Source organism: Paroedura picta, chromosome 1 (genome assembly GCF_049243985.1).
Source record: "Paroedura picta isolate Pp20150507F chromosome 1, Ppicta_v3.0, whole genome shotgun sequence".
NCBI lineage: Eukaryota > Metazoa > Chordata > Lepidosauria > Squamata > Gekkonidae > Paroedura > Paroedura picta.
The window spans coordinates 5,766,687-5,794,332 of NC_135369.1; the positions used below are offsets into that span (position 1 = coordinate 5,766,687).

The 27,646-nt window shown below is 51.6% G+C and overlaps 1 protein-coding gene and 1 long non-coding RNA gene across 2 annotated transcripts; both read right to left on the bottom strand.

The window, feature by feature from the left end:
* Nucleotides 1-360: 360 nt before the first annotated feature.
* On the bottom strand, nt 361-5,427 carry LOC143829554 (acyl-coenzyme A thioesterase THEM4-like). The gene is made up of 4 exons (XM_077320671.1): nt 5,233-5,427; nt 4,347-4,457; nt 1,974-2,098; nt 361-711 (listed from the first exon to the last, which is right to left on the bottom strand). The coding sequence occupies exons 1-4, from the start codon at nt 5,412-5,414 to the stop codon at nt 668-670; spliced, it is 462 nt and encodes a 153-aa protein (XP_077176786.1). The 5' UTR covers nt 5,415-5,427; the 3' UTR covers nt 361-667.
* Nucleotides 5,428-7,783: 2,356 nt separating this feature from the next.
* Nucleotides 7,784-17,715, bottom strand: LOC143829557 (uncharacterized). The gene is made up of 3 exons (XR_013228184.1): nt 17,679-17,715; nt 14,111-14,272; nt 7,784-7,937 (listed from the first exon to the last, which is right to left on the bottom strand). It is a non-coding gene; the product is annotated as an uncharacterized LOC143829557 (long non-coding RNA).
* Between the last annotated feature and the right edge of the window lie 9,931 nt (nt 17,716-27,646).

Below are 27,646 nucleotides of genomic sequence, written 5' to 3' on the forward strand. Positions count from 1 at the left end.
AATCATGGCAGGGGCCAATGGCTACCTGGTACCTCCAGTCGAACTCTTTCGTGTCCCACCATGGCCCAAACCCAGGGGCCACCAGGAGGTCCAGCAGCGGGGCCAGAACTCCAGAAGCCTCCCCACTGCCAGCCCCCCAAGCACTAAGAAGAGAGAGCATCCTTGCCCCAGACATAAGAACATTACGGAAGCCATGTTGGATCAAGACAGTGGCCCCTCCAGGCCAACGTTCTGTGTCCCACAGGGGCCAAAACCCAGGGGCCATCAAGAGGTCCACCATCAGGGCCAGGACTCCAGAAACCCTCCCGCTCTTGCCCCCCAAGCACCAAGAAGACAGAGCACCCCTGCCCCAACATAAGAAAGTGATATTATCTTTCTTTATTGTATGGCATGTGTGTAGAGTAGCCAGGAGATCCGAGGATGGCTGTTCGGAGGCGGTTTGTCATCGCCTGCCTCTGTGTCATGACCCCTAGGATTCCTTGGAGAAACCGCCACACAAATCCTTGGAGGTTTCCTGCCGAAATGGTAGCCAGGGTCGGCCTGGGTTGGCTACTGAGATCCGACAGGATCGGTCTTGCCTGGGCTCTCCAGGTCAGGGCCAATGGTTCCACAATGAGAATCTGATTGACTTCAAGAGGATGACAGGCAGGACTTCTGGAGTTGACTCTTATTGATGGCTGGCCTTCTTTGACTCCCTTAAAATGAGCAGAGCTAAAGAGGGAGGGGGAGGAAGGAAGGCAGCATGGGAGAGGGGGAGGGAGAAAGCAAGAAAGAGGAAGGGAGGCAGGCAGGAAGGAGAGAGGGGGAGAGAGAAAGCAAGAAAGAGGAAGAGAGGCAGGCAGGAAGGAGATAGGGGGAGAGAGAAAGCAAGAAAGAGGGAGGCAGGCAGGAAGGGAGAGGGGGAAAGAGAAAGCAAGAAAGAGGAAGAGAGGGAGGCAGGAAGGGAGAGGGAGAGAGAGAAAGCAAGAAAGAGGGAGGCAGGCAGGCAGGAAGGGACAGGGGGAGAGAGAAAGCAAGAAAGAGGAAGAGAGGGAGGCAGGAAGGGACAGGGGGAGAGATACAGCTTTAATTTGCACCAAATTTTAAACAGCAAAGACTGCTTTTGATATTGTGATTAGAACATGATAATATTTGCAACTCTGTAATATTGAGGCAAGGAATGGCTTTGCCAAATTAAAACAGCACCAGAAGATAGGAGGGAGGGGGAGCACAGACTCCAGCAGAGTCCTACATGCCTTAGTTTCCCGTCCAATATCAAAAGGTCTTTTGGCAGTTTCGTGTTTGTTACTTTGGGAATGGTCCTTTCAGGTCAGGTGGGAAGTCTCCCTGTTTGCTTTCCTTGCCATGTGGTGGAGGGTTATATCCACTCTAGGATATCATGGGGGGAAGGTAGGGTCACTCCAGATCAATCATACTTGTTGCAGACGGAAAATTTAAAGCACCCAAAATCAAAGTGGAAATCGCATTCAGTGGAGATAGCAGGGACTAAATCAACCTGGGACTGGAATAAAAGCTCCGTGCAGATTCAGCAATAGTTGCTTCATTCTCCTTCTTTCCCACATGTCTTTCCCTCCCTCTAGTGGTTGATTTAATATTACACTGTTGTAAGTCTTGAATAAAAGCCTGCTGTTTAAATCTGCTGGTTTCTATGCCGGATGCACAACAGTTTAAGATTGAATTGACCACTAGAGGGAGCAGCAGCACACAAGTATGACTAATAGTAAATGAATAAATAAATAAAACAAAATCCTTAAAAAAACAAAACCCAGAACCAGAAGATCCCTGTGACTCCCTGGTTTCCTTGTGCCGAATGTTTGCTGACTACGGTCACCTACATAGTGTCTGATGTTATTTTTACAGCAATGGCTTTAGAGTGACATGAAAAGAACTACTGACGGCAGCACCGTGGCAGCAGAACTGGGTAGACCAGGAAGGCTTACGAAGCACACCCTCTTGTCGAATCTCGGGCTTACCTGTGGCATCTGCGTGAAGGGTCTGTCCATCTTTGCTCCTCACCAGGCCGGAGAGGAACATCTTCCTCCCCTCCCTTCTGTCCATCTTGCAGTCCACCACGACCACGGAGCCCAGCCGGATGGGGCTGCAAAAAGAAGTCATTTGACTCTCATTACAGCCTGCTCCCTGTCCCATCACTGAAGCCCCTTTCCCTGCCACGTGTGGGACTGTGTCGACCAGGAGCAACAGGTGTTTAAACATGAGACATGGCCTGATTAAGAGGCAGTTTATAGAACCATAGAATCATAGAGTTGGAAGGGGCCTTTGTGGTTCCATTTGTGGTTCAGCCATGAACCAAAGTGCAAAAATGCTGCTTGTGCCCATCCTTACTCCAATCTAACCGTATTCCAGCACTCTGTCTTTGAATTCCCAGCATTCAGTTTCTTAAAGTAAATCCGTAGCTCTCCTTTCTTGTTGAGTTATGCCTTTCCCCTTGTATCTCAGCAACAAAAAAGGCTAGAATCCTGGATTTCATTTTAAAAAAAATGAAAGTTAAGAGTTCAGAGATCCTGATACACCGTCTGTTGAATGATGATATTCAATTAACATTATTTTTAAAGCCCCGGTAGTGTATTTGGGCTTCTCTGTATTCTCATTGTAGTTGTTCCACACTTTTTATTCTTCCTCTAATGGTCGTTTCAATACTGCATTGGTTTAAGTCAATTGCATCTCCGTGCAGATTTAGGGCATCTACCAATATAGTAGCAGCAGCAGTAGTAATTCTACTAATCATTATCATCATAATAATATATTTCTAATCTGCCCTTTCTCGAATGCTCTGGGGAGTAACAACATATATAAAAACAATGCTAAAACAATAATTGAAAAAGTCGGGAGAATTGGATTTTCCACGTGTGATGTATGTTTTCATTTGTTTTGCCAAATTATTTCCATGTCCAGTTAAAGATCTCGATGAGATAAAACTTTTGTTTTTTTAATGTTTTGGAATGGTCCGGAAAATAACGGTGCAACCCCAGTGCAAGTCTGGAGCATTACAACGCTTGCTGTGTGGCCGTACCATACCAGTGAAGCACGTACCCCATGCCCAACCTCCTGGATGTTTGTTTGTTTATATTTTAACTTATATACCACCGCTCTCAAAGACTTGTGGCGGTTTACAATAAAAGAATAAAACAACAACCCTTAAAATCCCCAGACATGAAAGATGGCAATTCAATAAAATTAACCCCCCCCCATCTCCTCCCCGATCCAGCTTCCAGTCTGGAGCTCTTTCATGAGGAGTGAGGGTCCTGATCTCATTGGTTCTAGGGGACCCCCTGATGGTAACTCCGGGACCTCAGCCCGGCCTCAATTATACGCCTGGCGGAAGAGCTCCGTCTTACAGGCCCTGCGGAAAGCTGGTAACTTAGTTCTTCCGGGAGCTCATTCCACCAGGTTGGGGCCAGGACTGAAAAGGCCCTGGCCCTGGTCAAGGCCAGGAGAATGTCCCGGGTGCCGGGACCACCGGCAGATTGATACCCACAGAGCGAAGTTTACAACTCGTGTCTCTAAGTCCTTTAAATTTTGCCCGCCGATGACTTCCGCCATGGATTCCTGTTGCATTTTCTCATTGCATTCCTTAACGATTTTCCCCTTCGGCCGACACAAGATAGTTTCACATCCAGAACAACAACTGATATTTCAAAACACTCAACTTCCAAGTTGGTTCAAAACTGGAAGGAGACTGAGATGAAGAATCTACACTAGCTATCCCCAACCTGTGGGCCGCGGACCACATGTGGTCCATCGACTAACTGGAGGTGGGCCGCGAAGGACACCTTCTCCCCCCCCCCGGCCCTTTACTTCACCCCTCCCCGGCCCCTTACAACACACTTTGGGTGTCCTTGTCTCCCATCACTCCCAGATGGGACTATCTCGTTGCAGAGAAACAAGCTCAGGGTTCCCATTGATTTGTCATTGTCATGAGTTAAAATGTCCATGAAAATAAAATGTTCCTTATGTTCCTTGTTGTGGCGTGTCTGTATCTTATTTTGAAGGGATGTTTAAACATGACCATAGCGATCAGAGAGCGTTAGGGCAGTGGTTGAGAGTAGAGGAGCAAACTACCCCCCGCCCACTGGGCCTCAGTAAAATTGTCAAGCGTTGAGTGGTCCCCGGTGATAAAAAGGTTGGGGACCACTGATCTACACGAAAAACCTGCCACGTGGAACCCCTCTTTCTGCTCTGCGCGTATCGGCAGCTGCAGTAGCAAAAGGGAAACGACGCAAAGTGGAAAACCTCGAAAATACCCGGAAAACACTCATTCCCATTCCAGCCATTGCAGCTCACTGGATATGAATGTGGCCTTGCAAGGTGGATCCGAATCTGCTTACCTCTTATAGTTGATGTTGAGATTAGCCAAAAAGCCTTTGCCAGCCAGCCCGATGACACACGCCGTGAAAGCTCCATCGAGGACAGTCGCAATGCAGCCTCCGTGCACCAAACTGGAAAGAGAAGGGAGGGGAATCCAATATTTAGGCAGGGACGGAGACGACCTTGCAAAAGGAAAAGCCTTGAAATCCAAAGATGGAGCTGGCCACGGGTTTCTCGTAGGGCCATAGATTGAGAACTAGCTTGTGGTTATGGTTAAGAGCGGCGGTTTCTAAACTGGCGAGCTGGGTTCGATTCCCTGCTCCTCTCCATGTAGCCAGCTGGGGGAGCTCGGCCTTCTCACAGCCCTGATCATGCTATTCTGAGCAAGCAGTCCTGTCAGAGCTCTCTCAGCCTCCCCTCCCTCACAGGGTGTCTGTTGTGGGGAGAGGAAAGGGAAGGCGACTGTAAGCCGCTTGGAGACTCTTTCAGGCAGTGGAAAGTGGGGTATAAAAACCAACTTTCCTTCTTCTAGATCTGGCTGTTAGGGGGAAGGTTGGGAAGAACACAGGGCAAAGTTGACAGTGCCCAGATCTTGGGTGCCGCCAAGTTGCGCTGACTTATGGAAACCTTGTAGGGTTTTCAAGGAAAGAGGGGGACAGAGGTGGCCTTCCTGTTGCCTGCCTTTTCAGGTCTAACCTGGGCTTCCTTGGTGATCTCTCTCCAATGTGCTAACCAGGGCCAGCCCTTCTTAGCTTTGGAGATGTGATAAGTTCCCACTGATTTGGGCAACCTTTCCAAGGCCGTCATGAAACCCCAGGATCTCACAGGCCCCTAGTTGGGAAAACGTGAGTAGCTAAGATGCATTATCTCAAGAAACAAAGAACGCCAGGATTTTTCACATCTCACCCAGCGTAACTCTCCAGGTAGTCCCCTGGCTGGAAAACACACACTACCCTTTGCTCGGATTGATTGAAGAACATCACGTATTCAAACCCCACGCCTTCGACGTCGATGTTTCGGCAAAAGTATCGGGTCTCTTTCTTCTTTTCTCCCCCCTCCTCTGCTTTCTCCTCCTCCTCTTGGAGCATCTTCCCTTTCCATGCTGTGGAAGGCAGCGAGAGAAGGAACAGTCACGGGGCAGCTAGGGACGAAGGGAAGTCCTGAGTTTTCTCTCACCTGAATTCTTATGATTGCTCCTACATATCATTTGGGAGCCTCTTGTGGATCAGGGTGGTAAGGCAGCCGACATGCAGTCTGAAAGCTCTGCCCATGAGGATGGGAGTTCGATCCCAGCAGCCGTCTCAAGGTTGACTCAGCCTTCCATCCTTCCGAGTACCCAGCTTGCTGGGGGGTAAACGGTAATGACTGGGGAAGGCACTGGCAAACCACCCCGTATTGAGTCTGCCATGAAAACGCTGGAGGGCGTCACCCCAAGGGTCAGACATGACCCGGTGCTTGCACAGGGGATACCTTTACCTTTACATGTAATTTAGGGTTGCAGTTCACCTGGGATTACACCCGGTTGACAGAGACCACTTGCCCTAGAGCAGGAGCGGCCAAATTGCGACTCTCCAGATGTCTATGGACTACCATTCTCATGAGCCCCTGCCAGCATGCAGGGACTCATGGGAATGGCAGTCCATGGACATCTCAAGAGCCACAGTTTGGCCATGCCTTCCCTAGAGACAGTGATGGCTTTGGAGAGAGATGACTACGGCATTATACTTAGGGCAGTCCCTGCCCTCCGTAAACCTCCCCCACCTCCAGCTCCACCCCCAGAATCTCCCGGTATTTCCTAGCTGGAAGCTGGCAACTCTATGGATTGCCCCTGTTGTGACAAATTGGCTGAACAATTAAGTGTTCCTACCACTTCTGAAGAGCCTCTTGTGGCGCAGAGTGGTAAGGCAGCAGACATGCAGTCTGAAAGCTCTGCCCATGAGGCTGGGAGTTCAATCCCAGCAGCCGGCTCAAGGTTGACTCCGCCTTCCATCCTTCCGAGGTCGGTAAAATGAGTACCCAGCTTGCTGGGGGGTAAACGGTAATGACTGGGGAAGGCACTGGCAAACCACCCCGTATTGAGTCTGCCATGAAAACGCTAGAGGGCGTCACCCCAAGGGTCAGACATGACTCGGTGCTTGCACAGGGAATACCTTTACCTTTATCTTTACCACTTTTGAAACGTCCATGTGTCTCGACAGTCTTTATTTCATTTCCTATCCTGGCACACGTTTCTGTAGTTCTGGGTTTTGTCTCGGGGGAATCCTCCCCCACCCTCCCCTGGATTTCCTTAAAAGCTCTTTTGGGTGGTTGTTAGCAAGGGTTCTTTGGCGGCGGCTGGAGGGGGGAGGAGGCTGTCTGCTTCAGGAAGTGGCGGGGGCTACTAGACAACGGAAGGTTTTGATTCTCACCTTCAAGGCCTTACGTGGTCAGGGCCCAGGGTACCTGAGGGACCGCCTTTCTGCCTACGCCCCTCAAAGACCCTTGCGCTCCACCGACACCAACGGGCTAGAGATCCCTGGCCCAAAAGAAGCCTGCCTGACCTCAACCATGACCAGAGCCTTCTCTGTCTTGGCCCCCACCTGGTGGAACGAGCTCCCGGAGGAGATCAGGGCCCTGACGGAGCTAAAACAGTTCCGCAGGGCCTGCGAAAGGGAGCTCTTCCGCCAGGCATTGGGTTGAAGTTGGCCAGAATCAGCAACACCCTCTGGGCCTCTCAGGAATCCATGGGTCTGAATCTTAACCATGGACCTGTTTGATTATTACTGTTATCTTCTGTTGTTGTTGTTATTGTTGTTGCTGTTACCATTCTTGCATTCTAGTTTATTGACACAGAAACTGAGTACAAACGTAATCAATAAAATAATAATAAACTCCAAGAGGGGACTGGATAAACATAGAGCAGAGGTCCTTCTTCTTCTTCTTCTTCCTCTGTCTTCATGGTGCATGGGGGGCACGAGTGGGAGGGCTTCTGGAGTTCTGTCCCTGCTGGTGGACCTCCTGATGGCCCCTGGGTTTGTTTGGCCACTGCATGGCACAGAGTGCTGAACTGAATGGGCCACTGGTGATGACTGTGTAATCACTTCTGGGTTTTCCCTGGAAGTGATGTCATACCTCTCTAGGGATATCTAGAAACTCCATGGTAAAACTCTATGATAAGTACAAAGCCAAGGGCCTTGCAGTTAAATATGAAGCAGAGTAGAGCAGGGGTTGTCAACCTGTGGTCCTCCAGATGTTCATGGACTACAATTCCCACGAGCCCCTGCCAGTGTTTGCTGGCAGGGGCTCATGGGAATTGTAGTCCATGAACATCTGGAGGACCACAGGTTGACTACCCCTGGAGTAGAGTATGCCTCCCCATCACCTTTTGGTCTAGGTTTTGTGGATATCTGGGTATTAAAGAGAGAGACTGAAGATAAATATTTCAAGAAATTAAGGATCAAGAGGCCCTTGCCTGTGATATTCGACTCCAAATCCCTATAGGAAGGGATCCTTTCCCACGTCCTGTCTTCACACAGCTCCATGAACTTCTTGAACTCATCCATCATGTCTTCGTTCCAGGAGGAGTTGGGAAAGGAGTAATCCTTTACGTTACCCGTCGGGCTTACGTGGACCTGAAGATCAATGCCGAGAACATGCATGTGAGTGTATTTCTGCATGAAATGAATTCTCAGCAGCTTCATTGGTGTTGATTACTCCTGTCAAGTCACAGCTGAGCTGACTTATGGAGACCCCATAGGGCAGGGGTGGCCAAACGATGGCCTTGAAGTTAAGAACCAAAACCTTGAACCTGATCCGGAAGCCAATTGGTAACCAATGCAGGTACCTCAGCCTAGGCTGGATGTGGGCCCTCAAGATGTGAGTGTCCTGCATCGTGCAGGGGGCTGGAATAGATGACTCATGAGGTCCCTTCCAACTCTAGGATTCTATGATTCTAAGATGACCTTATGAGGACCCTAGCGGCCGCATTCTGAACCAATTGCAATTTCTGGGTCAGAAATCCCACCTATCAACAGAGGCACTCTTGGGCTTTACATCCAGTGACCTAAACTAAGGCTAACCCCCCACTATAAAAAGGCCTCTCCCCTAACACAAGATCCCAGGAAACAGCACAGCCTAACAGATCTTCTTTCTAGACTGAAGTTCAGTCCATTGGCCACCAGATGGCAGCAAGATGTTATTTCCAGAGACAATCCCTCCGGCCACCACCAGGTGTCGCAGAGGTTTCTTCCCCTGCAGTTTCTCTCTGGCAACAGCAGTCTTTTCGGGGGAGAGTCGCTGCTCTCTTCCTGCAGATGGACTCCACACTTGCTCTAGCAGTTTCCACCGGACTGGAGCATATGTGGTAGATGAACCCACAAGAGGTTCAGAATCGTAGAATCATAGAATCGTAGAGTTGGAAGCGGCCACACAGGATCAGCCCTAAGCATCCTAAAGCATCCAAGAAAAGCGTGTATCCAACCTTTGCTTGAAGACTTCCAGGGAGGGGGAGCTCCAGTTCGTAGAACCTGGGACAGCTCTTCCTCCCCAGCCTCAACCAAAAGCCTGGCGGAAGAGCTCCGTCTTACAGGCCCTGTGGAACGTTGATAGGTCCACAGCTCTTCCGGGAGCTCATTCCACCCGGCTGAGGCCAGGCCTGAAAAGGCCCTGGCCCAGGTCGAGGCTAGGCCAATATTCCGGGGGCTCGGGACCACCAACCGATTTATACCCACAGAGCAGAGTGCTCTCAGGAGGGCATAAGCAGACAAGCAGTCCCGCAGATAGGAAGGACCCTGAGAGCCAGTTTGGTGTTAGGAGTTAGGAGTGCAGACTTCTAATCTGGCATGCCAGGTTCGATTCTGCACTCCCCCACATGCAGCCAGCTGGGTGACCTTGGGCTCACCACAGCACTGATAAAACTGTTCTGACTGAGCAGTGATATCAGGGCTCTCTCAGCCTCCCCTCCCTCACAGGGTGTCTGTTGTGGGGAGAGGAATGGGAAGGCGACTGTAAGCCGCTTTGAGCCTCCTTCGGGTAGGGAAAAGTGGCAGATAAGAACCAACTCTTCTTATTCTTCTTCTATAGCCAGGTTAACCTTGAACTTGACCTGGAAGCAGACTGGTAACCAGAGCAGGTGTTTTGGCACCAGCTGGATATGGGTCCTCCATGGTGTTCTAGTGAGGACCCTTGCAGCCATGTTTTGTACCTTCCTCAGAGGTTATTCTTCCTAGATCTTCCTCAGGGGTTATCTTCCTAGAATTAACCGGGATCATAGAATCGTAGAATCATAGAGTTGGAAGGGGCCACACAGGCCATCTAGTCCAGCCCCCTGTTCAACGCAGGATCATAGAGTCATAGAATCATAGAGTTGGAAGGGGCCACACAGGCCATCTAGTCCAGCCCCCTGCTCAACGCAGGATCATAGAATCATAGAGTTGGAAGGGGCCACACAGGCCATCTAGTCCAACCCCCTGCTCAACGCAGGATCATAGAATCATAGAATCATAGAGCTGGAAGGGGCCACCCAGGCCATCTAGTCCAACCCCTTGCTCAACACAGGATCATAGAATCATAGAATCATAGAGTTGGAAGGGGCCACACAGGCCATCTAGTCCAACCCCCTGCTCAACGCAGGATCATAGAATCATAGAGTTGGAAGGGGCTACACAGGCCATCTAGTCCAACCCCCTGCTCAACGCAGGATCATAGAATCATAGAATCATAGAGTTGGAAGGGGCCATAGAGGCCATCTAGTCCAACCCCCTGCTCAACGCAGGATCATAGAATCATAGAGTTGGAAGGGGCCACACAGGCCATCTAGTCCAACCCCCTGCTCAACGCAGGATCAGCCCAAAGCATCCTAAAGCAATGCTTTAGGATCATGGCAACTTAAAAAAAACACCATGTACCTGAATGGAATATGAGAACTCTACGAGAACATAAGTTACTTTACATTGACTTACCTATTATTTATAACCGTACTGTTTATCTAATTAGCCAGCCAGCTGTCTTTTCCTAATTGGGTACAATGCCTCCTAACATCCCCCAGCAAAACGCTCTCTAAGCTGCCTGTCTTAAAACAAAATCACCCCAGTAATCCCATGCAGGTGTATGTGAAGCTACCACGTTCTGAAAGCTACAGGTCACAATCAATATCTTTGTTACCATCCCACCATTAGAACGTAATGCGTTTACAGTTGTGCAATGGACATTAATGATAATGATAAATAAAAAATTCCTTTTAGACCATCAGATCTCCTAGCAGAGTCAGCACGATAGAGAGGAACACGGGCCCCTCACTTTTCAGATCACGACCTTCTTTCCAGATTAAAAAACAACAAGAACCACGTTTAGAAAAGCAAGCAAACTAATTCTGCAGGCGTTTCACAGCATCAACAGCTAAGCCTTTAGCAATGAGAAATACCTTCTTAAGCTGTACAGAAAAATTAAGTTAGAGGAGCCTTAGCCAAGGGCTATAAGAGGCACATGGAAATGCAGAAGTTTCTAGAAGGAGAAGAAGAAGAAGAAGAAGAAGAAGAAGAAGAAGAAGAAGAAGAAGAAGAAGAAGAAGAAGAAGAAGGAGAAGGAGAAGGAGAAGGAGAAGGAGAAGGAGAAGGAGAAGAGTTGGTTCTTATATGCCGCTTTTCTCTACCCAAAGGAGGATCAAAGCATCTTTCATTCGCCTTCCCTTTCCTCTCCCCACAACAGACACCCTGTGAGGTGGGTGAGGCTGAGAGAGCCCTGAGATTCCTGCTCGGTCAGAACAGATTTATCAGCTCCTTGGTGAGCCCAAGGTCACCCAGCTGGCTGCATGTGGGGGAGCGCAGAATTGAACCCGGCATGCCAGATTAGAAGTCCGCACTCCTAACCACTACACCAAACTGGCTCTCTCTTGATTGGTTCTTATATGCCGCATTTCTCTACTCAAAGGAGTCTCAAAGTGGCTTACAATCACCTTCCCTTCCTCTCCGCACAACAGACTCCCTGTGAGGGAGGGGAGGCTGAGAGAGCCCTGAGATTACTGAAGAAGAAGAAGAGTTGGTTCTTATATGCCGCTTTTCTCTACCTGAACGAGTCTCAAAATGGCTTACAGTCGCCTTCCCTTTCCTCTCCCCACAACAGACACCCTGTGAGGGAGGCGAGGCTGAGAGAGCCCTGATATTCCTCAAGAAGAAGAGTTGGTTCTTATATACCACTTTTCTCGACCTGAAGGAGTCTCAAAGGGGCTTCCAATCGCCTTCCCATTCCTCTCCCCCCAACAGACACCCTGTGAGGGAGGGGAGGCTGAGAGAGCCCTGAGATTCCTGCTCGGTCAGAACAGTTTTATCAGTGCCGTGATAAGCCCAAGGTCACCCAGCTGGCTGCATGTGGAGGAGAGCAGAATCAAACCGGGCATTCCAGATTAGAAGTCCGCACTCCTAACCACGACACCAAACTGGCAAATTTGGCAGGTTTCAGCTGTTTCTGACAGCCATTTAAATTTTAAAGGGACACAGAGAGCAGGAACTGTCCCTAGAGGAGCTTAGACCAGGGGTAGTCAACCTGTGTTCCTCCAGATGTTCATGGACTACAATTCCCAGGAGCCCCTGCCAGCAAACGCTGGCAGGGGCTCCTGGGAATTGTAGTCCATGGACATCTGGAGGAACACAGGTTGACTACCCCTGGCTTAGACAATCATCGCAATGCATTTTTGCAAGTGTATAGCAATGAAGTCAACTTTGCTGCAGGTGTCAGCTGAGGTAAGGGGGGGGGGGAGAAGGGAGGAACGCTTTTGCTTATAGGGAGGCAGTTTTTTTGGGGGGGGGGAACAGCTCTTAGCTAATTACATAAGGATTTTCCTTTTTGAAAATCTGTGCATGGCCAGAGAATCGTACAAATTTGGGGGAATCTTACCTGACCCCATTGCTGCTCCCCAGGCTTGCTGAATTGCTGTTGTTCTGGTAGAGTGGAGAGTCTTCTCTGACTCCCTGAGAGTTTGCTGGCTGGCTGCACTGGACCTTGGAAGCTCTATATCTCTTCATTTCATCACTGGAGAAGACTTCCAACAGTTGGGCTTGAGGGACCCTCCTTGAAACTCCCGCCCCCCTTCTTGTCTCTTTTCTTCTTATTTTTTGACTTTTCTGCATGTCAATCACTCTTTGGGTTTCTGTGGGTGGGGCGGGAGTTCTTTGGGGCAGTTGAGATTCTCCGTTTTCTTCTTTCCTTTTGGATTTTGCAGGCTGCTGCCTGCTTAATCTGTTTTGGAAGTCCTGAGAGCCAGTTTGGTGTAGTGGTTAGGAGTGTGGACTTCTAATCTGGCATGCCAGGTTCGATTCTGCACTTCCCCACATGCAGCCAGCTGGGTGACCTTGGGCTCGTCATGGCACTGATAAAACTGTTCTGACCGAGCAGGAATATCAGGGCTCTCTCAGCCTCACCCACCCCACAGGGTGTCTGTTGTGGGGAGAGGAAAGGGAAGGTGACTGGAAGCCATTTGAGACTCCTTCTGGTAGAGAAAAGCAACATCTAAGAACCAACTCTTCTTCTTCTTCTTCTTCTTCTTCTTCTTCTTCTTCTTCTTCTTCTTCTTCTTCTTCTTCTTCTTCTTCTGTTGCTCTTATGGGGTTTCTGTTTTCTTCTCCCCGTCTTGATAGAGGTTGTGGCTTCACTAGAAGGGGCCGGGCCTGCCTTGTTGGTTTAGCGTTTGGGGACAAAAATGTGCCTAAGTAGGTTTTCCCATCTAAATAGGCTTTAAACAGAAGAGGGGCTATTTCAGGAAAATTAAAGTCCTACTAATACTATAGGATAGGGTGTCAGTTCCCTCTCTAATTAGGCTGTTCAGGAATTATAAGAAAAAAGGCTGCTTCTACATTACAGTTAAATAGTTTTTAAAAACCAGCAGCATCTTCTCCATTGAAGGCCAGCTTTCCTGGGAGACAGGACTTTCTTGGATTCTTAGGGCCAGAGGGGAGTTCTGCATCTCACAGCAGAACCATAAAGTCATAGAGTCATAGAGTTGGAAAGGATATCCTGTGTCATCTAGTCCAACCTCCTGCACTATGCAGGACACCCACAACCCTCTCGCTCCTCCACTGTCACCTGCCACCCCCTTGAGCCTTCACATAACCAGCTCCTCCGTCAGATGGCTCTCCAGCCTCTGCTTAAAAATCTCCAAAGATGGAGAATCCACCATCTCCCGAGGAAGCCTGTTCCACTGAGGAACCACTGTAACCGTCAGGAACTTCTTCCGGAGGTTTAGACGGAATTTTTTTAAAATTAATTTCATCCCATTGGCTGTCCCTCCAGGTCAAGAGAGAACAATTCTTCTCCATCCTCTATATGGCAGCCTTTTAAATACTTGAAGATGGCCAGATCCCGAGATAGAATTTGTAGTCAGGTTTTGTAGTTAGATTTTGGAAACCTAACCATTCCGTTTTGGACACCCCAGTTGAAGAGGGATGTAGACAAACTGGAGCGTGTCCAGAGGAGGGCAACAAAGAGGGTGAGGGGTTTGGAGACCAAGACGTATGAAGAAAGGCTGGGGGAGCTTGGTCTGTTTAGCCCGAAAAGGAGATGACCAAGAGGGGATCTGATAACCATCTTAGACATGACCCCTCTCCTCTTGCTGTATCTGAAGAAGTGACAAGAGTCTCATGAAAGCTCTTCCCCTGCCACAGATTTTGTAAGTCTTAAAGGGGCTCCTGGACTGTGGCTCTTTCTCTCCTGTGGCAGACAAAAGGACTCGATACCAAGCAATTAGTTGTTGAGTTGCATTTAAAAAAACACACACGAATCTCACAGTTCTATGCACGCCCCTTCCGATACTCACGGCATTGTTTGAGAACGGCTTGAGGGTCGGATGGTGTGCAGCCCCTCTGAATGCTGCCAGCTGTGGAACACATCTGGAGGCCCCCAAGTGGCCGAGTCCCTTCACGAGAGGGCCAGAACCCCTCCCCAAAGCGTGCATCGCGGAGTCTCCACAGGCAATGACCTGTGAAGCAAGAAACTTCTGCTGTCTTTATATACACCGGGGTCAACTAAAGGGAGGCAGATCCAGGAGGAGAGGCCTGGTGACGGAAATTTGGCAGGTAGCTCCAACCTGAGATCTGGAAGGTGACTCCTTGCAGAGGTAACCTAGCCTGTTGCCTCATCCGTGCGGCTGCAAAACACTTTCCTGTCACAATGAATTTCTTGTAATAAGATTCAAGTGGGTAGCCGTGTTGGTCGGAAGCAGCGCAACAAAACAAAATCAGAGTCCAGGGGCACCTTTAAGACCAGCAGAGATTGATTTAAGGCGTGAGCTTTCAAGTGCAAGCACCCTTCCTCAATCTTCTTGCACTCAAAAGCTCACGCCTTGGGTAAATCTTGTTGGTCTTAAAGGTGCCGCTAGATCTTGTTTTCTTGTAATTAATTTTGGCTACTGGTCTGTCCAAAACTAGAGAGCCGGAGTGGTAAGACAAATAGGAACCTAGCCATCCAGTTGACGGGGCCCCATTTCATGGCTTGTTGCCTCTACGAGATGTCATAGAAACATAGAATAGAGTTGGAAGGTACCTCCTGGGTCATCTAGTCCAACCCCCTGCACTGTGCAGGACACTCGCAACCCTCTCGCTCACTCACTGTCACCTGCCACCACCTTGAGCCTTCACAGAATCAGCCTCTCCGTCAGATGGCTATCCAGCCTCTGCTTAGAAATCTCCAAAGATGGAGAACCCACCACCTCCCGAGGAAGCCTGTTCCACTGAGGAACTGTTCTAACTGTCAGGAACTTCTTCCGGATGTTTAGATGGAATTTAGAATCATAGAATAATAGAGTTGGAAGGGACCTCCTGGGTCATCTAGTCCAACCCCCTGCACTGTGCAGGACACCCACAACCCTAGGAAGCCTGTTCCACTGAGAAACCATTCTGTCAGGAACTTCTTCCAGAATTTTAGACGGAATTTCTTTTGAATTAATTCCAGCCTACTATTTCTGGTCCGTCCCTCCGTCTGACGAGAATAAATAGACAGTGTATCCAATTGATGTGCGGCTACCTAAATATTTTTTGTGCCGATGACCCTCGTCCTGGAACCTGAAAACGGAACTGTATGCTAAGATTTCAATTGCCATTTTGAAGAGCCATTCTACAGAGAACACCATTTGAAATGATAGCTTAGCCATCACTAAAAATAGCTTTTAACGAATGAAGCCTGTGTTTGCATTATTATTGTTGTTGTTGGTGTTGTTGTTGCTTGGACCTTTTGCCCGCCACTCTCATAACTGGTTCGTGGCGGGTTACAACAGTCCATTAAAACTCCCATTAAAACACATCTGGACATTCATCAATACAGACTCCTAAAAAACAGACTCCTGAAACAATTGAAAACCACGGCGGTCAATCACCCAGTAGCCCCTCAAAAATCTAATACAGGAATGGGAGGAGGAAGGGCGGGTGCTTACCCCTGGGGGCTCATCATTGCTTCCTCACCACACTGGCCTCAACCATAGACCTGGCGGAAGAGCTGCACTTTGCAGGCCCTGCGGAAAACCGAAAGCTCCCGCAGGGCCCGTAGCTCCTCCGGGAGCTCCTTCCACTAGGTAGGGGCCAGGACTGAAAAGGCCCTGGCCCAGGTTGAAGCCAGGCATGCCTCCCTGGGGCCGGGAATGACCAATAAGTTAGTGACTGCAGAACATAAATCCCTGTAGGAGGGCATAGGGCGAAAGGCTGTCCCTCATATCTGTGGGACCCAAACCGTGTAGGGCCTTGAAGGTCAAAAACCAAAACCTTGAACCGGATCCGGGCAGCAACTGGCCACCAATGGAGCTGAATCAGCACTGATTGGATATGGGCCTTTCATTAGCTCTGGGGGGGGGGGGGGGATTGAAAAGTTAAAAAGAAAAACAACTCTCCCGCAGTTGCAGTTGGATGAATTCTAAAAAGTGGCCAAGATCATCACAGGCAAACCTGAAAATAAATCCTTCCAATGGGACAAACAGTGGAGGCAAAATAGGTCACCCCATGTAAATGTCTTTATACCGGAGTGAAACCTTTGATGCTAAATGCAAATGTATCCGTGTGCTCTTGTATCACACACTATAATGTGCAATTATTCGCGGGATGGCTGCCATGTTGGAATTTCAACACCCATGACTTGACTATTATGGTTGTAAATGTTTGACGTGTGAGGGTATGTATGCACATGCACTGGCTTGCATTAACGTCGAAGGTTTCATCCAGCATGATGAAGTTGAGATTATCTGAGACTTGTTGCATCTGAATGGAAGAAATAACCTGTTTATACAAGTCCAGTAAGGATTGTCAGCGTTTTTTCACATTGTTCTGATTTTTCGGTACACTGGGACGTGGTCCCGTTGCCATTCTTGATTTTCAATGTACCTCCCACCTTCTGGTTCCTTCTTTTGCTGCGGTGGGATGCTGGGTTGACTTTTCATAGAATCATAGAATCATAGAACCATAGAGTTGGAAGGGGCCATGCAGGCCATCTAGTCCAACTCCCTGCTCAATGCAGGATCAGCCCTAAGTATCCTAAAGCATCCAAGAAAAGTGTGTATCCAGCCTTTGCTTGAAGACTGCCAGTGAGGGGGAGCTCACCACATCCTTAGGCAGCCTATTCATAAAATCATAGAATCATAGAGGTGGAAGGGGCCATAGAGGCCATCTAGTCCAACCCCCTGCTCAACGCAGGATCAGCCCTAAGCATCCTAAAGCATCCAAGAAAAGTGTGTATCCAACCTTTGTTTGAAGACTGCCAGTGAGGGGGAGCTCACCACATCCTTAGGCAGCCTAGTCCACTGCTGAACTACTCTGACTGTGAAAAATTTTTTCACTCTTTTTCACAATTTTTCACTCTGTAAAAATTTCATGGAGGTGCTGAGTGAGGAGGAGTAGACTGAGAAAGGAGGGGGTGCGGTTTTATTTTGCTGCCAGGTAAATGTGAGTAACTGGTAGCGTCCTAGTAGCCTAGCTTGGTGCATGTGGAAATATCCCAAGTGGGGCACTCTTGTTACCTGCGTATCCATTGACAAGGAGGCATCAAAGATCACCCCCGGATTCCTGGCTGAGAGCAAGATCTCTAATTGCCCCCCATCCTGGCAGGGGAGACATGCTTCCATATCTGGGCCATTCCTTCCCAGCCACAACCTAGGAAAGGTCTGGGGGGGCAATTAAAGACTCCACCAAACAGCTTGTCCTCTGGATCAAGGGTCCTTCCCAATGCCTGGATTTCGAATCAGCCGAATCAAACCCGAATCGATTCGGGCTTCTGCGATTCGGCTGGCTTGGACGGATGGGATGTTTGGTTCGGCTCAGATTATAGGCTCATAGAAGCATAGAATCAACAGTGGTTTGAGTATTTTCGAGCTTATCCTAGCCAAATCGCCCATCCCTAGTGCTGACCTGACATTCACACAGGTACATCACAGTAGAATTACCACTTCCCAGGTAAAGTAGATAAGAACCTGGAACAACAAAAACAAAAAAAACCCAATCACTGTGATTAATAGCCAGCCTTAGGATACTGCAGATCAACTTAATTAATGAGTCGAAAACAAGTAGACAAGTGTCCTGGCTTCGTAAACCTGTACTCATAAATTGTAGACGACCCAACAACTGTAGGCGAGCAGACAAGGAGCTTCTGTGGAAACCCGTTCTGTCACTAATCTTTATTTATTCTTTATTTTATATCCTGCCCCTCCCAACAAAGTTGGCCCAAGGCAGCTTACAAAAGATAAAAGGTAGAATCATAGAGGGAAGGGACCTCCTGGGTCATCTAGTCCAGCTTCCTGCACTATGCAGGACACTCACAACCCTCTCGCTCACCCACTGTCACCTGCCACCCCCTTGAATCTCCACAAAATCAGCCTCTCCGTCAGATGGGTCTCCAGCCTCTGCTTAAAAATCTCTAAAGATGGAGAACCTCCCTAGGGAGCCTGTTCCACTGAGGAACTGCTCTGACTGTCTGGAACTTCTTCCGGAGGTTTAGACAGAATTTAGAATCATAGAATCCTAGAGTTGGAAGGGACCTCCTGGGTCATCTAGTCCAACCCCCTACACTATGCAGGACACTCACAACCCTCTCGCTCACCCACTGTCACCTGCCACCCCCTTGAACCTCCACAGAATCAGCCTCTCCGTCGGATGGCTCTCCAGCCTCTTCTTAAAAATCTCCAAAGATGGAGAACCCTATGCCCCCCGCAGGGCCTTGCATTCTGCGGGTGAAAATCTGTTGGTCGTTCCTGGCCCTAGGGAAGCAAGCCTGGCCTCGACCAGGGCCAGGGCCTTTTCGGTCCTGGCCCCTGCCTGGTGGAATGAGCTCCCGGGAGAGCTGCGGGCCCTGCAGGATCTTCCATCGTTCCGCAGGGCCTGCAAGATGGAGCTCTTCCGCCAGGTTTATGGTTGAGGCCAAGGCTGACACCTATGCTCCCCCCCCCCGGGATTTGGGATTTGGATTTGGAACTAGGAACCATCAGGATCCCCTCTCCACCTGCCAGTAGTGGGGGGGGGGGGAGATGATTAGCCGATCTTGCCATCTTAGTTAGTTAGTTAGTTAGCTAATAATGTCAAAACTGTAATTATTGTTTTAATGGACTTTTAATGGGGTTTTAAGATGTTGTAACCCACCACGAGCCGCAAGGGAGTGGCGGGGAATAAATCGAATAATAATATTAATAATATTGATAATAATAATATTGATGTTGATGATGATGATGATGATGATAATAATAATAATAATAATAATAATAATAATAATAATAAACCCACCACCTCCTGAGGAAGCCTGTTCCACTGAGAATCCGCTCTGACTCTCAGGAACTTCTTCCAGAGATTTAGACAGAATTTCTTTTGGATTAATTTAATCCCATTTGTTCTGGTCTGTCCCTCCGGGGCAAGAGAGAACAACTCTGCTCCATCCTCTAAATGGCAGCCTTTTAAATACTTGAAAATGGTTCTCAGATCCCCTCTCAGTCGTCTCCTCTCCAGGCTAAACAGACCAAGCTCCCCCAACCTTTCTTCGTATGTCTTGGTCTCCAAACCCCTCACCATCTTTGTTGCCCTCCTCTGGACACGCTCCAGTTTGTCTACATCCCTCTTCAACTGGGGTGCCCAAAACTGAACACAGGACTCCAAGTGAGACCGAAAGGTAAAATACAAGAATCCCCATTTTAATCCCCATTTAAAAAACCCTTAATTAATCCCCATTGCAATGGACATTAATGATATAATAATAAATGAAAAATTCCTTTCAGACCATCAGATCTCCTAGCAGAGTCAGCACAGGCCCCTCACTTTTCGGATCACAACCTTCTTTCCAGATTAAAAAACAACAAGAACCACGTTTAAAAAAGCAAGCAAACTAATTCTGCAGGCGTTTCTGTCGGGAACCCGCTTGCTAACTGAAAAAACAGGGTGCCCCTTTGAAGAAAACGTCACGCCAGGCCTGGTGAACGATACAACAGGAACAAGCTTTATTTCAGCAACGTGGAGTCCGCTGGTATGGAGTAAGAGCTTCCACCGAACTCCAGGTGGAAGCTCCCTTTTATACAAAACCCACCTCCTTAGGCTGTATTGCCCCACCCAGTACTTGCGGAGGGAACATGCTGATACAATCATGACTCATGCACATATGCGAGGTTTTCCGGGGTTCCTGATGGCCCATTTTCCTGGAACAAAGGGCCATCTCCGGGCCCTTGACAAAAGGTGGAGGGGGACATTGAGGTTCTTTAGCGGCCATTGCCACCTCAACGATCGGGTGGGGCGCCCAGCTGCCGGCTTGCCTATGATCACCATGCCCTACCTCCGTGATCGCGGGCGCCTCTGATGGCGGGGTTCGGTCCCGTTCCCAAGCCACCAAGGACCGAACCACGACATTCTGCCCCCCCAAAGGTCCATTCTCCAACCCCCCGGGGCGGCCAGGATACCGCTTGTGGAAACGTTCAGTGAGTCGAGGCGCAAGGACGTCCGCTGCCCAGACCCATTCCCGGTCCCCCAAAGCGAAGTCCTTCCATTCCACGAGGTACTGCAACTTCCCCCTGTGGAGTCTAGAGTCCAGGATATCCGCCACCTCGTGGTGCTCCCCCCCCGGCAGGACCTCGGGCGCTGGCGGGGAAAACACGGGGTGCCAAACGTCACCGTCCGGAGTTTTTTTTAGAAGGCTCACGTGAAAGACGGGATGGATGTGCCGGAGGTTCTTGGGGAGCTTGAGCTTGACCGAAACTTCGTTGATCGGGGCCAAGACCTCGAAAGGCCCCAAAAACCGAGGGCCTAGCTTCTTGCTGGGCAAATTCAACCGTAGGTTCCGGGTGGAAAGGTAAACTCGATCCCCCGGTCGGATCTCCTCAGCTGGTCGTCTCTTCCGGTCGGCGTCCTCTTTCTGCGCTGCCTTGACTTTGTGGAGCTGCTCCTGCAGCGACTTCCAGCAGCTCCCGGCACGCTTCCCCCACTCGCGAAGGTCGGCCGATTCCCGGGCGGGGACCTCTCCAAGCTCCGGGAAGTGTCTCAGGTCTGTCCCGTAGACGACGGCAAAAGGCGACATCTCCGTGCTGCTGTGGTCTGCGTTGTTGTACGCGAACTCGGCCAGGGGGAGCAGGGGCACCCAGGTGTCTTGATGATAGGAACCGAAACACCGCAAGTACTGCTCCAGTACTTGATTAACCCGCTCGGTCTGCCCGTCCGTCTGGGGGTGGTAAGCGGAGCTCAGCCCTTGCTCGATGTCTAACAGGCGCAGGAAAGCTTGCCAAAACCGGGACACGAATTGTGAGCCCCGATCGGAAATCACCTTGTCCGGCAGCCCGTGCAGTCGGAACACGTGATCCAGGAACATCCGAGCCAACTGTGAAGCACTGGGGACACTGGCGCAAGGAATGAAATGGGCCTGTTTGGAAAATAGATCTACCACCACCCAGATCACCGTTTTCCCCTTGCTGGGAGGCAAGTCTGTTATAAAGTCCATGGAGATCACTGACCACGGCCGGGTCGGGACCTCGAGCGGGTGCAGCAGACCTTTCGGCTTGCCAACCCCCGGCTTGCAGGTCAGGCAGACAGGACAACCACTGACGTAAGCTTTTGTGTCCCGCCGCAGACTGGGCCACCAAAACCGCCGCCGGGCCAACTTCCAGGATTTTACGAAACCGAAGTGCCCGGCGGTCTTAGCATCGTGGCAGAGGCTGAGGGCTTCCCGTCGTAGCCCTTCCGGGACGTAGACAGCCTCCCCCCTCCGCCAGAGACCGGAGTCCAAAATCAAAGAGTCCCGGAGCTTAGCCAGCTCCTCGTCTGTCCCGTAGGCTGCCACTAGGCGGTCTCGGAGCGGGGCGGTCGCCGGGTCGGGCTCCCATTCCTCCCTGGCCCGACGCCTAGTGACGACCCCCCGTCCCAGCTGCTCCTCACCAAACACGGACCTGGTGCAGGGAGCGTACCCCTCCCCATAATGCGGCAGACGGGAGAGGGCGTCCGCGAGGAAATTCTCTTTGCCGGGGATGTGACCAAGCTTGAAATTGTACCGCGAAAAGAACTCCGCCCACCTCATCTGCTTGGCGTTCAGGGATCGCGGTTGCCGGAGCGCCTCCAGATTCTTGTGATCTGTCCAGACCTCGAACGGCTCCTCTGTTTCCTCCAGCCAATGCCGCCATTCGGTGAGGGCGAACTTAATCGCAAACGCCTCCTTCTCCCAGGTAGACCAGTTCCGCTCCGTTTCGGCGAATTTTCGTGAGAGGTAGGCCGCCGGCCTCAGCTGTCCCGCCTTGTCTCGCTGCAGGAGAACCGCCCCGGCTGCTGCGTCGCTGGCGTCGACTTGTACCACCATCGGCTGGGTTGGGTCGACGTGCAGTAGCGTGGGCTCAGACGCGAAAGCTTGCTTGAGGGCCAGGAACGCTGCCTCCGATTTCTCATTCCAGCCGAGCGCTGCGCTGGGCCGCGTGGCGCGAGGACCTCTCCCCTTGGTACCTAGCAAGTCCGTGAGGGGAGCCACTACGGAGGAGTATCTGGGGATGAAGCCTCTAAAAAAGTTAGCAAACCCCAGGAAGCTTTGTAGCTGTTTCCGGGTGCGGGGCCTTTCCCAGGCCAGCACCGCCTGCACCTTCTCGGGGTCCATAGCTATGCCCTGGGCTGAGATGCGGTAGCCCAAATAGTCCAGGGAGGGACGGTGGAATTCGCACTTAGCCAGCTTCACGTATAGGTGGTTTGCCAGCAGGCGCTTTAACACCTCCCTCACCAGGGTCACGTGCTCTTGGGGATCTTGGCTGTAGATCAGGACGTCATCCAAATAAACCACCACCCCCTGAAACAGAAGGTCCTGCAACACCTCATTAATTAGACTCATGAAAACCCCAGGTGCCCCGCTTAAGCCGAACGGCATCACTTTAAATTCGAATTGTCCCAATTGACAGTTAAACGCTGTTTTCCACTCATCCCCCTCCCGGATGCGTACCCGGTAGTACGCCTCCCTTAGGTCCAGCTTAGTGAACAGAGTCCCTTTGCCCAGCCGGGCCAGCAAATCCGGGATCAGCGGGAGGGGGTAAGCGTTCCCCGCTGCGATGGCGTTGAGGCCCCGGTAGTCCTGGCACAGCCGTCGGGACCCATCCTTTTTCCGGACGAACAAGACTGGAGCTCCCATGGGACTGGAAGCGGGCCGGATGAAACCTCGGGCCAGATTTTTATCCAAAAACTCCCGGAGGTCCTTGAGCTCACCCTCACTCATCTTGTAGATGCGCCCTTTGGGTAGTACCGCCCCCTCTGGGATGTTGATAGCGCAGTCCGTGCGGCGGTGTGGGGGTAGCTCGTCCGCTTCCCGCTCGCTGAAAACGGCTGCGAGGTCTCGGTACTCTGGCGGGACCTCGGGCTCTGGTTTCTCCTGCTGCGCCGCCGCCGCTCCCCTGGGACGCGCCGCCGTCCTCTTGTGGCTGGAATTCTCGTGGGGGACCCGATGCCGTGCACCCACCGTCAAGTCGAACTTCAGGGTCCCCGCCCGCCAGTCCACCACGGGGTTGTGTTCCTTCAGCCAATCCAGGCCCAACACCGCCCGATATCCCGCTACGGGGACCTGGATCAGCCACCGCAGCTCTTGGTGGTCCCCTATGTGGATGGCGATAGGACCCACCTCCTCCCCGAAAGGTCCCCCCTGAATCGGGCTGCCGTCCATCTGGACGAAAACCAGGGGAACCTTCCGAATGCGCTTCGGTAGCCCCAAAGCCCGGGCTATCTGGGGGTGGACCATGCTGTGGTCGCATCCAGAGTCCAAAAGAGCCTCCCCCACCCAACTTAGTCCGTTCTCCGGGTTCCGGAGCTCTAAAATTACCACGTTCGGAGGTCGCGCCTCATGCTGCAGGGGTTTTCCCTCGCACCGCGGGACCTGCTGCCCGGCGCCGTCTACAGCAGGTCCTGGCCGTTTCCCGTCGCCTGGGCGCTTCCCGGTTCGTTGCGGAGGTCCTCCGCCCGGCGTGCCTGCTGGGGGCGTGTCGCACCTCCCCCCTGGGAGAGCCCGCGGTCCTCCCCCCCTTGCCGTTGGCACGCTGCTGCGAAATGTCCTGACCCCCCGCATTTCAGGCACAGACCTTCCCGGCGTCTCCTTTCCCGCTCGGGGTTCGGGGGTCGTTTGGGGCGAGAGTTGTCGGGGCCCGGTCTCGGCGCCTCGGCTGACCCGCCTTTGGCCTCCCGGGGGGGTGCGGCGGCCCAACCCAGGCTGGCTTCCAACTTGGCGACCACAAAACACCACCCCTCCAGTGTAGACAGATCTTCTTCCGTCCCCTTGATCACGGCCCATTCCCTGAGCTTCGGGTTAAGGCCCTCCCGGAAGTACTCGATTTGGGTCTCCTCGTTCCAGGAGAACACCTTGCCTGCTTCCCTCCGGAAAATGTCTATATAGTCCATAACCCCCCTAGTACCCTGTCGAAGTCCCTTGATCCGACTCTTTGCCTTGTCCTCAGCCTGGGGGTCCTGGAATCGTCGGCGGAGCGCGACCACGAAGTCCTGCAGGTCCCGAGTTGCCGGGTCGCCGCGCTCGGCCAACCCTAGGTACCACTGACCCGCCTTGCCCTGGAGACACGAGGCCACCCCCCAGACCAAGTCCTCGGAGTCCTCATACCGGTCTCCATACCTCCGGGCATGCGTCAGCGCGTGGAGGAGGAACTGCGGGAGGTCGTCCGGCGTCCCGTCGAAACGCGCCTTAAGCTCTGGGGGGGAACGTTTGGGAGAGTAGTCCGACCCCCTCCGGATCCGGGATTCTCGGCGTCCGCCGTCTCGTCCTGCTCCGCTCCACCGGCTACCAACTTGCCCAACGACGCCGTGCCGCTCCCTGCCTTGCACGTCGCTCCTGCGTTGGTCCGGCTCTCGCCGCCCCGCCGGCTCACCCGCTCCCCCGAGATCCTCTGCTATCTCGCCTCTCCGCTGGCCGTCTCGCCTACTCGGGACTGAAAACTGCTCCGGGTCGGGGTCCGGGGCCCGCTCACCAGTACCGGGCTCGTCCTCGTCGCTGGAGACGTCCTCACTCGACGCGATCCCCTCCGCCGTTGTATTACCAGTCCCCCCGGGCCCGGCCCGAGCTTGCTCACGGGCTTCAGCTGCCTGCAAGCGCCTGGCCAAGTCCGCCATGGCCCGCCGCAGGTCCTCTAGGGATTCCTCAGGTCCTACCGGGCGAAGCGCCTGCCTCAGCTGGGTGTCCCAGGTTGGGGCCAACCCCCCAGACCTCGGCGCACTCCCCGCCGTGCTTGGGAAACCCATGGCCCGGCGCCTTCCCTTGGCCGCCGCTGCCGAGGGTCTCGGGGTCCCGGACAGCTGCTCCTGGCCCCCCGATTTTCGGAGGAAATCTCCCGGGGACATTAAACTCATGTTCCCGGGGTTCGTGGGGGTCGAGACCGCCCCGTTGCTTGAAAACGCCATCTCTGGATCCGTCCCGATAAGCGCTCGGATGCGATGCCGACCCTGGAGTTCGGAGGGAAGCTCTTACGATGTCGGGAACCCGCTTGCTAACTGAAAAAACAGGGTGCCCCTTTGAAGAAAACGTCACGCCAGGCCTGGTGAACGATACAACAGGAACAAGCTTTATTTCAGCAACGTGGAGTCCGCTGGTATGGAGTAAGAGCTTCCACCGAACTCCAGGTGGAAGCTCCCTTTTATACAAAACCCACCTCCTTAGGCTGTATTGCCCCACCCAGTACTTGCGGAGGGAACATGCTGATACAATCATGACTCATGCACATATGCGAGGTTTTCCGGGGTTCCTGATGGCCCATTTTCCTGGAACAAAGGGCCATCTCCGGGCCCTTGACAAAAGGTGGAGGGGGACATTGAGGTTCTTTAGCGGCCATTGCCACCTCAACGATCGGGTGGGGCGCCCAGCTGCCGGCTTGCCTATGATCACCATGCCCTACCTCCGTGATCGCGGGCGCCTCTGATGGCGGGGTTCGGTCCCGTTCCCAAGCCACCAAGGACCGAACCACGACAGTTTCTCAGCATCAACAGCTAAGCCTTTGGCAATGAGAAATACCTTCTTAAGCTGTACAGAAAAATTAAGTTAGAGAAGCCTTAGACAAGGGTTATAAGAGGCACATGGAAATGCAGAAGTTTCTAGAAGGAGTTGCTTCTTATATGCCGCTTTTCTCTACTCAAAGGAGTCTCAAAATGGCTTACAATCGCCTTCCCTTCCTCTCCCCACAACAGACACTCTGTGAGGGAGGGGAGGCTGAGAGAGCCCTGATATTCCTGCTCGGTCAGAACAGCTTTCTCAGTGCTGTGACTGGCCCAAGGTCACCCAGCTGGCTGCATGTGGAGGAAGCAGGGAATCAAACCTGACTCGCCAGATGAGAAATCCGCACTCCTAACCACGACACCAATTTGGCTCTCTAGAAATCTCCAGGCACGATTCTCTAGGCAGGAACAGGAGACCCTCCTCAATCGGTTACTGAAGTGACTGAGGGGCTCGATTCACGTGGGGGGTCTGGGATGTCACACCCAGCCTCATTGGGCCATGATAGGCGACCTCACTGAGCACCTGAGAAAAGTGACAGGTACATTTCAAGGTCATATCCTCAGTAGGGTGGCCCTGTGATATCCAGGCCTACCCAGCTTAAATTTCCACATCTAACGTTCTGGCCCAGCGTGTGGCCAACACTTAACACCCACATGTCCCAAGAGTGTGTTTCACCTGCCAATCCACAAAGTATGCACAGTTCAAAATGCAATTCAGGATCAAGAACACTTTGACCTGAAGCACCAAAGCACAACATGTTGTAGCATTTCTTACATGAATTATAGCCAAACATTCATATGAAAGCCAAAGTGCACAACTCAAATCCCTAACCGAGAGCTCAGCTAGAAAAGTTTCACAGGCTCTCTCTACTTCCTGGTTCATATCAAGGGTTTTGGGTAAAATGGCTTGCCTGTTCCAAGGATTTGCAGTTCAGGGCAAGTTTGAGGAGCTGAAGAAAAGTTGGTTCTGATATGCCACTAATTCTCAACTTTTTTACCGTTGAGAAACCCACAAAACATTCTTCGGGCTTTGAGAAACCCCAGAAGTGGCGCAATTGTGCAGAATAGGGTTGGGAAGCAGAGTTGTAGACATGTTCACCCGGGCCCCCTTCCCTTCCCACGCCCTTCAGGGCCATCACTGACCATTTTGGGAGGAGGGGGCAGGTCGACATGACCATATATGACCATATCATCCAATAAAGGTTTAACAATTTTTGAAAAAAATATATTAAATTAATTAAGAAGAAGAAGGAGTAGAACAGTTGGTTCTTATATGCCGCTTTTCTCTACCCGAAGGAGTCTCAAAGCGGCTTCCAGTCGCCTTCCCTTTCCTCTCCCCACAACAGAGACCCTGTGAAGGAGGGGAGGCTGAGAGATCCCTGATAGTACTGCCCGCTCAGAACAGTTTTCTCAGTGCCATGGCGAGCCCAAGGTCATCCAGATGGTTGCATGTGGGGGAGTGCAGAATCGAACCCACCTCTGAACAACCCTCTGGGGTCTACCAGAAGTCGGCTGTGACTTGGCAGATCTTTCCACCACCATCGATACGTGTTGCCTGAGGCTCAAAAGACCTGCTCAGAAGTTGAAATCAGACCCAGAGAGAAGCTTCAGACTGAGGAGAAGGTTTGGCATAGGGGTAGAAAACATGCCTGGAATGTGGGAGGTCACAGGTTCAAGCCCCAGTTTCTCTAGTTATAGGGTCTCAGGTAGCAGCAGCTGGGAGAAAATCCTTCAGGAGGTGGGGAATCCCCCCTCACTGGCCGTCTTCAAGCAGCGGCTGGACAGATCCTTGTCTTGGATGCCTGAGGCTGAGCCCACATTGAGCAGGGGGTGGGACTGGATGACCTGCATGGCCCGTTTCCACTCTAGGATTCTAGGTGTCCAGTTCAGCAGTGGAAGGGGCTGCC

What these genes read in the sequence shown, in the direction of transcription:
- LOC143829554 (XM_077320671.1), bottom strand. Translation starts at nt 5,414, where the DNA reads ATGCTCCAAGAGGAGGAGGAGAAAGCAGAGGAGGGGGGAGAAAAGAAG. An exon ending in CTCAACATCAACTATAAGAG is followed by an intron (nt 2,099 to 4,346) that starts GTAAGCAGATTC and finishes TTCTTTTTGCAG; the next exon opens with CCCCATCCGGCTGGGCTCCG. An exon ending in CCTTCACGCAGATGCCACAG is followed by an intron (nt 712 to 1,973) that starts GTAAGCCCGAGA and finishes CTCCCTCTTTAG; the next exon opens with CTCTGCTCATTTTAAGGGAG.